At 39.6% G+C, this 14,328-nt stretch overlaps 1 protein-coding gene across 1 annotated transcript in view; it reads right to left on the bottom strand.

Annotated features, from left to right (window-relative positions):
* Positions 1–1,847: 1,847 nt before the first annotated feature.
* The window catches only part of LOC104497500 (integrin alpha-9-like), a gene marked incomplete at its 5' end in the record, with an annotated part of 53,283 nt that continues 40,802 nt past the window's right edge, over positions 1,848–14,328 (bottom strand). The window contains one exon of the mRNA XM_010140762.1: positions 1,848–3,115. Coding sequence (XP_010139064.1) covers positions 3,017–3,115 — 99 coding nt within the window. The remainder of the gene's footprint in view (positions 3,116–14,328) is intronic.

Below are 14,328 nucleotides of genomic sequence, written 5' to 3'. Positions count from 1 at the left end.
CTTTTTTTGTTTGGCTGTTTGGTTGCTTTTTTAAGGAGTGGAAAGGTTAATCTACAGGATTTTAATACTACGTACTGGGGTGTTTCATTGTCAAATCTGACTATTCCAACTGGAACCAAGCAAGAGCCACAGTGGAATTTGATCAAAAAACAAAACAGAAAAACAATTATGAAGAGTCTACACAGTAAAACAAAAGCATCTGTGACAACAGAACAACTCAGTACCCAACAGTGACGACAGTAAGAATTCATGGATGATTTCAAGAACATGTCACTAATCCGGCCAACTACTAGATGTTCACTGAGTCAAAACTTGTGCTGGATCAATAGAAGATAATTCAAGTCAGAGATCAAAAATGTCCAGTGTGGCCTCAATCAAATGGGATTTACTTTCATTTATTTTTAACTTCAACAAAATAAGAAAAACATTTTCGCTTTCAGGCAAAAAAAAAAAATGTCCAACACAATATGAAAAGCTAAAAGAGTATTTTACCTTTTTAAACTCCTTTCTTGATATACTTTAAAAAGATGTTTCTGAGGAATAACTCATCTTGAATTTTAAAATATTGTGATGAAGCATTTTAGGCAGATTTTTGTTTAAAAATTGGAAATAAGGCATTTCAACTTTTCAAGGGGAATTTCCTCCATTTTTTTTGCATGGAAACTTCCCAGTTCAGCTAAATTCACAAATAGTTTTACTTGTCCCCGTATTATTTTTTCAGCAAATTTTTATTTGCAGAAATATATACATATAAAAATTTTTAATAATTTTGGGGGGAGGGCCTCAGTTTTAGAGAGGGAGATACTGAAAGTTCTGACAGCTGAAGTTTCAGGAAGTATTTTAAGCAATTTCTTATTCAATTCATAGCTGTGAATCGTCCTCATGACCAACTTGTATCTGTCAGTCTTAGGTATTTTTCAACAGCAGAAAAAATAGATAGATTAGGTTTAAATACTGGCAAAACGGATGTCAGAAATATATTGTGAGGAATTCAATAGCTTCTAATAAAACAGTGCTGTCAAAGGTCATCAGCCTTTTGTTTTTGCACTCTGATGAAAAATCCACAGTCCACGACACGTGGTTATAACAGGATTTTGCCTCAGCAGGTTTGTTTTTTTTTTTTCCAGATTCTGGATTAAATGATCCTTTGTTATGTGAAATCTCTCAAATTACCAGTGATTGTTTTAAGAGAGACAGTTGAACAGACTAATAGCTTTTCCTGTCAAACGTCGAATCAATACACTTCGTTCACTTAAAAACCATCTTCTGCCTAATGGGTAGAGATAAGTTAATAAATATCGATCAATACTGTAGTAACAGCAGGCACTTAATGCCGGGGAGGGGCGAGCAAGCAGGAGTATGGACACGGTTCATTTTTTAAAATTTGAAGCTATAATGAATTTGGCAAGGAAGAGCAGGAATAAGACCTGTTCTCAAGCAGATTTCTCACATGTTCTCTGCATTCAAGTTTCCAAACTTCCAGCATTTCTTTTACCTTACCCCTGCGGAAGGAGACAACCTGCAGCCATTCATTCCTGTTTCTCCTTCACCTCCTACCACAGCGCTTGACCGTTCTTTCCCTTAAATGGATTTTATACCAACATGACATTTACTACTTATTTACACAAGGTGCAAAGTACAAGTAGAATCTAAAACCAAGTGTTACAGAGTTCCACTATTTCTATTCAGAAATCCAAGAGCTTTTTGAAGAAACATGGCTGAATTAATTACAACTAAATTTATTCTCATTCAGCAAATGATTTGCCAAGGAATTACCAGCCAACAAAGTGGCAGTTTGAGACTAAATTTCCTTGTTAATGCTTGAGGAAGGATGACATTCAGCACCTGGAAGACCCAGACAGGGAATCTCAAGATCCAAAGAGCCAAGCATCTTAACCCTTGCATCTACTGATCTCTCTTAAAATCATGATATAAGCAAAATCATGACTCGTGTATATAACTGACAAGGCAGGCATAATGCTCGTGTCTTGTAGCAATTTACCACTTGCTTTGATAGCAACAGATCACAATCATTAACAGTAGCTTAGAAACTATCCATCTCAACATTAATATGGCTCTATTTTTTTTTTTTTTTTTTTAAAATTGCAAGGAATTTATCAGTGTCATAGTGGTTGGCCCAATTATATCCTTCTGGTATCTCAATTATACAGTCCTAGGCACCGTTATCAAGTACCAGAGACTGCATGAGAAAACTTCCCAAAGGAAAACACGCTTTCTTCAGCGAGCCAAAGCAAGCTACAAGTCTTGGTACGTGTCACCAAGGAAGCATTTTCATCCTCTCCCATTCAGGCCAGTAGAGTATAGATTCAGATACAGGATGTCACATCTGTGTAACACTTTAGGTTCTTTAGTTTATAATTCAAACACCGAATTCAACTCAAAAAAGATAGTGAAAACACTTTGGCTTACCACCATTAAATGGTCTATATACAACAATACCAAGCCTTGTGAATTAAGCATATGAGGATTTCAGCTACTTTTATCTGCGAACCTCTCTTTTCTCTCTTGCATTGAAGTTCAGAAGTACACTAGGATTTATATATACATATATGTATTTCCAAGGATTTAGCCAGATATCAGTGCTTGAGTGAACTATAGAACTATTCAATAGAAACTATAAAACATTGATACAAATATAAAGACATAATCAATATAAAAAGCTTATATCTATAAAAAATATTTTAAGGTAAGTCTTCCCCTGAGGGTATACCACATAGCTGGATTTATAAATATTGCTCTGCACTGCAGCTTGGTTACCAAAGTTCAAAGTTCAGCTCGGAAATGAAGGGTAAATTGCTCCAGTCACCTGACATGGCTGCAGTGGTTACCTCAGGATACGTTCCCTAGCTTGGTGGAGTGATAAAGACACAGCATCAATGGGGTCTCCGAAAAATCTGGAGAAGATTCCTTCTTCCACATATGGAAGATACGAGAGCAGGACCTATAGGCTGGCAAGCGCGTGTCACATGACTGGGCTTTAGTTTTTGCGAGCAGTTCACTGATTTTTCTGGACCCAGTCCCAACTATCTTCATTCTCCTTTCTGCTCTTCTCGGCCTCGATAATTTCTTTGTACTTCCGGCGGAAGAAGCCCATCTGCAAATCAAGAAGAGATGACAGTATTAAGTAACAGCATCATTAGGTTGAATCTTACTTTGTCAGAAAACAGTGTGCAGAAAAAACAGCCCAGGTATTAACAGCCGATTTCTCCTAGTGCCAATCTGGAATCACTGTTCCTTGTTTACATCAACATAAATGAAAGCAAAACGGGTCCCAAATCTTCATGGGTACTCTGCTCCTTATAGATAAAACTATGCTGAGGGAAGGGTCCTCTAATACGCAACACGATTTTTGAAAAAAATGCACATAAAGTATTTCTAATAAACACAGACCAGAAGAGGCAGACACAGATTTATTGGCTTAAAATTAAGACTAATGCAAAATTTGGATCTGAACCTAAAGCCAAGCTAGCACTTGGGTCCCAAGTAAATGCTGCCAGTGCTCTCAGTGTCCACAACTGCACAAAACAGCAGCGATCAGAGGACCAAGGTACGCCCACCTCCCAGCACCCAAATTCCAACTATCAGCCTTTTTTGTAAGAAACTCTCTTCCAGAAAAGCCTGGTCTATTGTCTTTCACGGGTGCTCCACCACCGTTCTGGAGAGCTCTGCTGCCATTTTGGTGTACCTGTCTTCTCCACAAGTACCAGCCCACTGCTGTGCAAGCACAGGTACTTCTCTTCCTGCCAGTGATCGCTCAAAGTTCAGTCTCAAATCTTTCTGTTTAAGGATCAAGATGCTTTGGAGGAAAGCGACAGCAACAGAATCAGCAGACTCTTCTTTTTGCTAAGTAATTTCCCTTGTCCCATTGCTACCAGCTGTGTAATCTGTAGCTCAGAAGGCAAAATACGATTCTGACCCTACAAAATGAGGAGCATCAACAACTCCTCTACAAGCCTTCAAGATGCTGCAGGGCTGGTAATCACTTTTCCGTATCTTTTTGTTTCCTTATCCCTTGTACTTAAAGAAATGCAAGTGGTTTTCACTTTGGTTTAGAAAAAACCTCTCACATCTCTGGGTTTTTTGAAGCTTTTCAAATAAACAAAAATTATTTCAATAACAGATTTTGGTAAGCATTCAAGAATAACTCCTCAAACTTTGCAGTGCACTACTGAGACCACTGAATCAGTATTTCGTTCATCATAATTAAACATTTATGTAACTCCTACCACTCTAAACCTGTTTCTTACTCCTGCTGGGTAAACCATGATGCTTTAGTCTTCCTTTATCAACCAGTTATTACCATCCTTTATTCCCAAACTGGCTATATGTAGGAATATTTTGTGCTGTTTTGTTACTACTAAGTTTCTGTTGAGTTGGGCTTTTTAGATTCAGTTCTTCAGCAACTTTAATTTTCTTCAAGTACATTTGAACTCACAGGGGTCTGAAAAAAGGCAGCAGCTTGTTCAAACTGCTGAGAGCGCTTCTCCAGCAGAGATTCCTAGAGCCCAGGTCCTTGCCAGTACCCCCAACTACATGTTACGTTCACAGCAACACGAGACCAGTCACACACCAGCCTCTTACCATCCCTTTCCTCTGCCGTTTGGCTTCTACGCAAAGGACACAGAAGTTGCAGCGTGGTCTAACAAGCCTCATTTTTGGATAACTGTGGACCACAGCCCTGGGTCATGCTATTAACCTAGAGATAGATGCACCCTACTGAGTGCATGGATGTACATTACACGCGTACCTACAACCACTTGCTAAATACGCGTTAAGTAGACATAAATGCCTATGAACTCAATTTTTACAGAGGTCCCATGACCTAGAGGCCCCTATGAGTAATTGGAATTAGACCTTAATTAATTTAGACCTTAAAAGTCATTTGTTCACAGTCTCGTGTGCAGACTATGGACATAGTCTCTTTTCCAACTCTCATAAGCAAAGCTTCGTCTGCTGCTCAATTCATGCAAATGGATAATGGTGGTTCTGTTCTGAAAAACCACCTCACAAAAGGGACACTGTTGAATTCTGGAGGGCCATGTCTCCCTTGACTCCTAGCATCTTTCAGATGTATACAGGGATTCAGACAAAGAGAATTAAAGAAAACTTTCTAGTTCCCTGTTGTTCAAACTTGCTTTAGAAATCAGATCAAGTTCTTTCTTTAGCAGGAAAATATCATTACTAGCAACATTTGTACTTCAAACATCATCACCATCACAAAATCCCAGTGAAATTTCACCACTGATGCCAGCATACTTTGGCTTACTGGAGACTTGAAACCAACAGCAACTTTCCCTAGATTTTCCTAGATTCTCAGAGTCTAAAATGGAGGTGAATTATTTTATGATAACGAAAGAAAAAGAAAAGTCAAACAGCCCAAGAACCTGCTACTTCTCTGTTGTTCTGCCCCAGCAGGATTACTCGTACGTACTTATTTTAGTCACAGGAATCTGCAGATACTCTTTACATATGCTCAGGGAGCAGATGTGTAGAAGTGGGTGCCATTTTTGTATTATCGGTTTTTATAACAGACCTACATGTTCTGCACATCAGAAGAGAAAATTGCCACGGGACTTTATTTCCTAAGATTAACATGAGAAGTTCAATTTGTAGCTTTTAAAAACAGGTTTTAGACCCTTAAGGTTTCCATCCTTCATGCAACCACATCCTTGATACAATAAAATCCTCTCTTGAAGTTATAATCAAAATTATAGAAAGCCTTTTTAATTTCCTTGAGGGCCAAACAAAACAAAAGCAAATTCCTTCCCACTGTTATTTTAATAAAAATTGTCTGTTTGTGAACATCTGCTTCAGGAATTATCTTTAAAAGTTGGTTATGATAGTTTGGGTATTTTACTATTTTGATACTGGGTACAGAATGCTTTTTGTGTAACTTTCCAGGAGGGCAAAGAAGTGAGCTGAAGACTGTAGTAAATATTAATGAAGCATGAAATCCTACATCTAGAGGTGATTCCACTACGTATGTATATGATTCTATATACATTCTATACATTTACTTGCCGTAAATGATGTGGGTAACCTCAATTTATGTAGAGGACTTAATTTCAGTTCAAATAAAAGGAGAAACTGGACCTTAAGGATATATATATTTTTTTTACATTTTTAAAAATAGTGGTCAGCGATTAGATATATTTCTCATCCCTGAAAGTCAAGGATGTGCTTCGTTATGGGATGCTATTCCTTAGTGTTAACACTGCACATTTCCACTTAACATGGGAGTCCCCTTCTCAGGGACCCAGAAAACCCAGAAAGGGTGGGGTTGTTTTGTAATGGCTGCGAAGAAATCATAACATGGTCATTGTCTCACAAGAAACCACACAACCCACATAGCCATTCCTTACAAAAAACCTATTCCATTAAAAATGACAGCAATATTAACCCATATGGCGAGGGCTGATAAGTGCCTGTGGCAAGCTGGAGAGAACAAGTGAACTTAACATACAGTGAGGACACGAAGGGTTCGTAAGGAGGAGGACACAGAGGGTTAGTAAGGAGGAGGACACTTGGACCAAAGCAGGAGAACCGATGCAACGTGGGGCTGAGTATATAGAGCCTCTTTTGTCACTGGGGCAGAAGTGACACCAGAGGATCTCTTTTCTGTGGCTAGTACAAAGCCCTTGGGGGACTTTAACAGGATTACTGCTGTGATCTCATTTGTGGAACAGGTGTTTACAATGTGCTAACAGTCTCCAACCCAGGTTTCATGAGCAAAGAGTCTCCAATACTGTTCAGTTCTCTCAAACTTTGCTTTCCACATTTTCAGATGTATGTGTGTCTGTGTTCACATACAGATGTGTGTATGTGGCAAAGGAATACCCAGGTCTGGAGCTGTGACAACATCATGCCATCTGTGAGTTCACATTCCCACATCCAAGGAAAGGACTGATGACAGTATTTTGCTCAGTAAACCTCTGCCTGGGGAAGGCACTCATGAGGGGAAGAGCAACAGGAGAACATATTTACAGAAGGCAAGGAGAGAGTACCATGGGAAACTGAAGAGTTATAATGGAAGAAGAGGCATCAGCCACCAAAGACTGCAGGAAATGAGAAAAGTCAGCTGCGGTCAGCATGTCAGAGTTGGGTGAAAATTACTTGGGAAGGCTGAGGAGTCTTGAGTTCTGGGCCTTCTGGATCAGTGTGGCTGAAAGAAAGGTCTCAGGAGCAGGACACTGCTCAGCATGCACTATGCTTTACTCTTAACCTTGGCAGACGTCACCAGAGACGAACTGCTACGTCAAGGGCACCACGTCCTACTTAATTTCTTCTGTGTGCAAACACAGAGGAGAAAGAGGGCCACTGAAAACTATGGAAATATAAAGATAGTCCCGAAATCTATCAATGGATTGATTCACAGCCCATGCCAGGAAAAGGAGAGAGCATCTGAACTGTCTGTGAATCCACAAACTGTCATGTTTCACATCTGCCATGATAAACTGCAAAGATGTCTGCTTGCTTAGAAACAAATCCAAACAAATTCAGGTAGAACCAAACAAAGTGGAAAGAAAAACCTGGCCTGGCCTTTATAAGAAGTAACAAACAATAATCAAGTGGTGCTTCAAAAAAGTATTAAAGCTCCTATAAATAGGGAGCTTAGATTCAAAACCTGAAACCATCTGCAGATTTTACACGTTTCTTTAATTTTGTTATTCCAACCCATGTACCCTTCTCTAGCATAACCTTACTGCCATCTACAGTATATGCTGAGCAGAAAAGCATGTTCCTGGCAAAACTGAACAATAAAGCAACAGAAAATCTGTGTTACTCGTAGGCTGGGCAATTACACATGTTGGTCTGTGGTTATTGCACATTATGCGACAGAACTGTCAAGTCCTTTGTTCAATCTTAAGTATTTTGAGTCCCTTTCACTAGCACACACACCTCCCATTAGCTGTCATGCCACATTTAAATCCCTCAAAAAATCACACATATTTCATATCTAACAACACCAGCATAAAACTGCACTCTTCAAGCACCCGCACAAACTGAAAACTTCAAAGTGATTTCAAAGATATTAACATCACAATAGAATATTGTCCTTTTTTCCCCCTGCTGCTATTCTGCACATCCAAAGGCGGATCACTGAATTACTGGGCTTTATACTTTTCTAAATTCCAAAAGTATAAACATTTAGCCAGCATTTCCTGCAGCACAATCCTGTGGCTATCTCTCTGGGGTGCCAGTTATAAGTATGTTTGAAGAGTGAAGATACTTCAAAACAGAATTTAATCCGCAGTTGGGAGAAAACAAAGCTGAGCAGAGGACAAGCAGTATCATTGCCTCTGTTTAAATGTCTAAAGCATTTTTATCATGCCCAGCAAGGCTTATTCTCCCAATCAAGTAAAAAGAGAAATAGTGTGAAATGTGGATTGTAGAGGAATGGTTATGGTCTGTATTTTTTAATAAAGTCTTCTTCCCATTAACATCCTCCATTAAGAAACAAGAACAAAATTTATAAAAACAGTTACACACTGTTGTAAAAAACGCATTATGTCTTGATCTACAGTAGTGTTCTGAATCTATAACTGATCCAGGAATAGAAGTTTGCGAATGACAATGTTGAAAGAGAACCCAAAACGATATCAAAGACTTTTGCCACCTTTTGTACAATTTTTAAATTTTCTCTAGCGTATACTGAGGTACTAAGCTGCACCCCAAAAGCATTGATTTTTTCAGTATCACTCTGCCGACAAATGTCTTCTAATGGCGGTTACTGACCACAGTACAAACCAACAAGTAAAAAGAAAAGAGAGAAAACTAAGTACTGACATTGGCATAACTAAAAAGTAAAATGAAATTTAAGGACCACTGAAGAAATCTCCCACTGAACCAGGCTTTGACAAGATACTTTGGGTTCAGTGCCTTAATCACAAGCCGTCTTTCCTCCATCATACAGTTTATTCTTCTACTGCAAACACTATCCATCCATACCTGATGAACAGTCTGGACTTACATCATGATGTCCCAACCACTCACCTTGTGTGCCTTCTGAAAAAATTAACTTTACTCTTCTCCTCACCCTTTTTGGGTGCATGCCCCTTGGGTACTTCTCCCTTCTCATAAACAGAACCACAGCTAGAAAAATATGTAGTTAATCCTGGTTCAAAGCAGGGCCAGGAACCTCACCCCAAGCAAGATGCCATCAGTCGGCAGAGCAACAAGACCCCCAATCTCTGCAAAGCAGCACTGCTGGGGTTGGAAGCACAGATTGTTTCCTCATGCAGAGATTGATCTCTGGTTTAGCGCTTCTCACTTAACTACCGCCAAGAAGGCAGGAAAAAATGCATTGCACTTGGGTTCGCATGGCCCTGGATAACTCTGGAAAGCCACTGGCTCCAAGAGGATGCACTGTTTCCTTCCTCCCAATTAAAGGACCCTCACCACAGTGCAGAGGGGTCATGAACAGATACTGTGCATCAGTTTTTCCACAAGGACTGGGAAACTACTATCGCCTGGTCCCCTCCGTGAGGAAAAGGCATGTTTGGAAAGCAGCCACGTGCCCTGCCAGTAGTTAATGTTAAAACTATGTTTAGGGGGAAGGATGATAGTGTGGCTAACGTAAGCTCATGACAACTCGAGCGGCCTAGCTTTGATTATTTAGTCTTTCATTGACTTTTTGAGAGCTAAATCCCTTAACCTTCCTGTAATGTAGAAACTCATTTGCTCAATGCAATATGTACAAGAAAATAAATATATACACTTCAAACATCACCATTCCACAAGTGGCTGGTGTGTGTGCGCATATACACTCAATATATCCTTTTTATATATACAGCAATGCTGTACATACTTATGCAGCTGGGGAACTGAGCCAAAGAGAAGTTCGGCAGCCTGTTCAAAGACAAGTTCACCTCTACAAACTCTTTGTTTGGCTCCTACGGAAGAATTTGATACCTGGCATCCATATGTGATCCCAATGTATTGCAACAGATAGACGTTGCTATGGCAGAAAAGAATTAGCACTCAACTTTTAAGTTACTTTCATATAGCCAGGCTAACTGACTTAAGATCCTGCTGTTGGTACCTAGGTTGAAGAGCTGTGGTCCTCCACAGATTTTAGAAGGAAATATATTTCACATGGTGTAGTAGTAAAACAAGCATAGTTTTTCAAAACACATATTAGGCAGTTACTTTGTAATGCTGAAATAATAAGAAAAACTTTTAAGTGCTCTTTTTCTGCTAAGAACAGTCAGTCAATTCATAAACTTAGCTCAAGCGATTATTAAATAAACCATAAATTTAACCAAATGTTTTGTGTCTGTCTCAAAGGTCAAATTCTCAAAAAATTTGTCACTAAGGCTAGGTACCTCAAAGTAAATGCACAGTTCAGACCAGCAACGTGCATGGAAAAGATGCAGTTAGGTGCGGGAAAGAGAAAACTGCACACAGAGATGGACACCAGTACAGCCAATCTAATTTAGTACTTTGGGTTTCTTTAACACACCTTGTTGTTGTCACCGATGCTGGAGCGTCACCCCACTCTAAACACGAATCCCAGTCACCAATAATTTCTTCCTCTAACCACTTTTCATGCAACTTTCCTCCTAGGAGTTGTTCAGTTGGCTTCAACGGACCTGTTTGCTAATGGAGCAAATAAAACTGGTAGTTGTGGTGTCTGTCCTTGCAGTATCTTTACCAGGTAGGTAAGACCTAGTTTGCCTCAGACGAGGTTCAGTCCTCTAGCATTTGATTAATTTGTGCATGCATGTTTTGTTAAGGACTTCGTACTTATAGTACTTTAGAAATGAAGAGAACTCCAGTGCCTGGGCTTTTAAAGATCCTTCAGTGCCAAGTTCTGGAAACTGGAGCCTAATGAAAGCATGAACTTCTTGCAGGATGGTAACTGTGTGCAGTAACTTGCACAACAGATGTTACTAGTATACTTGTAAGTATAATCAAAAAGCAAATTAGCCAACATTAAAACTTATAAACATTTCCAAATAGTTTAAAGATCTTTTCCTATTGCAAAATTTTACTAAGTAGTTCATTTTTTTAAAAAGACATAGAATGAACACAGCCATCATCCAAAGTTCATCTCTGATTATCAGTCTCAAAAATTAGAACAAAATGTCTACTGCAGATACGTCTGTCTGGACAGATTACTCATTTCTTAAATCTCGGTAGGGAATAGAATAGTAATTAGATATATCATTTCCATAAGTGCAATTAATTTAAGACGTCTCTCAATCCACATTTTCCACTTCCTCTCCAAAGGTGGGGGAGGCGGGAAGAAGAAAAACTACTGAAATATTTCTGGCTTTGTTTGAAAAATAGAGACAAAACATGAAAGATTATTTCTGGAATCAATAAAAAGTAGCTTTACAATCATATTTTGATATATTTGAGCTGCCAAAAATATTCAAATGGAAGTTGTTCTACATCCATCGTTATCAGAATAAGTTATTTTCATGGGCTTAGCTGAACCAGGAGGAAATGGCTATGGCTGGTGTAAGTCATAAAACAGCATTTCCTACCGTGACACCAAGCCTAAAGACAGAACTCACACAATGCAAGTTACATTTTCTCTGTTACTGGCATTCAGGTCTGAGGGACGCTAACGACTTCCAGTAAATACACATTGTGTTCTGGCAGTGGGGAACCTTGGAACCTCAGGTACTTATTTGCCATTTTTCAGTCTACACACGTGTTCTTTTTCTGGTTAGGGCTTGTGAAAATGACGGCTATCTTTCTTCTTTTCAGAACAATGTTCTCAACCAAAACTTCTCATCAGTGGATTCAACTTGTTCACGTGGTGCCAAGATGACAACGACATAGCTGCAATGGCTGCGGTGTTCCCAGAGTGCCCTGGCACGCACAGCTCCCATTTGGAAGGCACAAGACCAGTGAGAATGCTCAGCCACAACATTATTCTTGTACATTTACATAGCTCATTTTATCCAGAAAGATAACAAAGGCATTTCACAAGTACTGGACACACACCACCGCTGTAAAACTGCCAACCTTGCTCTTGAGGCTGGTGAACAAATATTACACGGCAGCCAGCAAACCCACTGGGGAAGGCAGTGCTTTGCTTACAACGGCAGCGTTATCCACCTACTTGTATAAGAACAAATAAAAGATACCCAAAGTCAATCTTCCCATAACGTTCAGTCAGAATTCAAAAAGCACAGCAAATCTGCCAAATAATTGACTATAGAAAGCCCGACATTTGAGTCGCTGTTGCAGGTAGACAGACCGTTTTGGTCTTGGGAAACATTTTGTGATGCTCACTTTGGTCCAGGAAAAGGAAACAATAAAACACCGTTTCGACTGTTCTTTAAGAAAATAAGCAGTTTTCAAATGATCCACCTAACTTCTGTCTGGTGAAAATGTCATTATTTATGAAGACAACCAACCACTTTCACAGCCCCGTTCCCTCCTCAAGATTCCTAATAAAGATCTATCCATGCTTGGGAGATAATACAGGTCTGGTTTTGAACAACACAAGTTAATTACGACCTGACTGCATTTTTATTATTAATAATGAGATAATATTGAAAAAGCCCAATTCTAGGTCTACTGAACCCAAAATCTGTGTCAAAAGAGCAGTATCCCGAGAAGCCTAAATATGAAATCACAAGTAACAAGATGAAACAGCTGGGTAACAAAAGCAACAAAATGAAAAGTTAATCAGAAAAACTCTACAGAATGCAGTGATTTGAGGACTACAGAAAGAGGAATTTCAGAGAACACAAAATCACAGGTTTTGCAGTTTTGATGGAAGTCAGGACAGCTATGGGCTACGTACTTCCTACAAATAGGGAATCATACTTTTGTAAGTGAAACAAGTGGAAAAATGAGAGGACAAAGCTGGGCAGGAACATGGAAGAAAGTGAGAAACTAGTGTTGACACAGCTTTAAACTGAGGAGAGATGGTAGAGAAGAAAAAAAATAGAAAAAGGAGAACTATAGACTTTGAAGTTCTGAGGCAGCTGGTGTATCTGTCTACATCTCTACAGGGAAGACCTTTGCAAGCTGTGAAATCTGCCCTTCCCACCACCAGCCCCTATAAAGTGCCTCCCAGCAAGTTGAGCCAACTGCCTTATTTATCTGAACATCATTACGGTTCTTAATTTTAATGCATCACCATAGTAAGTGAGAGTTTATTCCTGGAATTGTATCTATAGAAAGGAAGAAGCATGTGAACTCTGAAGAGGCAAAACAAGTTTCATCAAAGATCTGAAACACCACTCAGATTCAACAGGTTTATCTGTCCCCACCTCTAAAACCTCTCTATGATCTATCTATCTATATATATATATATATGAGAGAGTAAAGCCAGAGTTCTCCCCTTGTTGAAACCCAAAGAGGTTTTGTGCTCTAACTTCATGGGTCTATGCCTCTCTGGGGAAGGCAAAAAACCAAATCAAACCAGTCTTATTTCATTGCAGAGCTACTACTTGAAAACCTGGCCACGAGGTAAGGGGGTCACTACAAGGACTGGCCAGGAAATGCTAGTTAGCCTCTGTCACCTGAGCTGTAGAAAAAAAGCGAGAGAAAATATTTTGGGGCTTGTAGGACAGGATACAGAGGGACCACTGGCCAAGAACATGTGCAGCGGTTGGTTTTTTATTTCCTCTGCTGGAAAATGGTGAGCTGTATGTTTTGGCCCATTGTAAAAAGACTTAACGTCTGAGGCCCTAAGTAAGGGAAAGTGTCTCCTCCCAAATAGGGGGAAATGGTGGGTTTTGCTAGATGGGTGAATTTCAAGCTCGCTTTAGCCTTGGTTAGCTTCAGATACTTTCTGAATGTTGAAACAATACGTGAGGCAATGGCAACTACTGCGTGTACAGGAATACACGTGTTCAGACACTTGTGCAGGCACAGAAAAAAGTCATAAGGCTTCTCCAAGCAAGAAGTCCAAATGTACCTTTGAAAAACCTGCTTGGGTTTGTCTGGCTTTTTTAAAAGAACTTCGTATTTCATAAAGTAAGCTTTATATTTCAAAGTTTGTCCCTTAAAGCAGTGCTAGAAAAGAGCTGCATCTGCGTGTACAACCTCTGCTTAAACGAGGATTTTGCAAGACTTAGTAGGATTCATGTTCCCCAGTGGAAAAAGCCAGTTTGAAGCCTGCACTAACTCAGCTCAGTGGACAGCAGTGTCTTCACAATATTTCTCCTAAAAACAGCCTCCAAACTCTCATTTCAAAAGGGCAAAACAGTTCTGTCTTCTAGCACGTACTGAAGAGCGGGAGCCCTCAGGCTAATCAAAAAGCAACATGTGTGGGTGCAATTCTGCTTGTTCTCTCTGCAATTCTGTCAAAAATCCAGGGTTTGGAGCAGAAGAGCG

This window comes from Buceros rhinoceros, unplaced genomic scaffold (assembly GCF_000710305.1).
Source record: "Buceros rhinoceros silvestris isolate BGI_N320 unplaced genomic scaffold, ASM71030v1 scaffold4720, whole genome shotgun sequence".
In the NCBI taxonomy this organism is placed as follows: domain Eukaryota; kingdom Metazoa; phylum Chordata; class Aves; order Bucerotiformes; family Bucerotidae; genus Buceros; species Buceros rhinoceros.
Note: the sequence above shows the minus strand (reverse complement) of the source record. Positions and strands in the feature narration are given on the sequence as shown.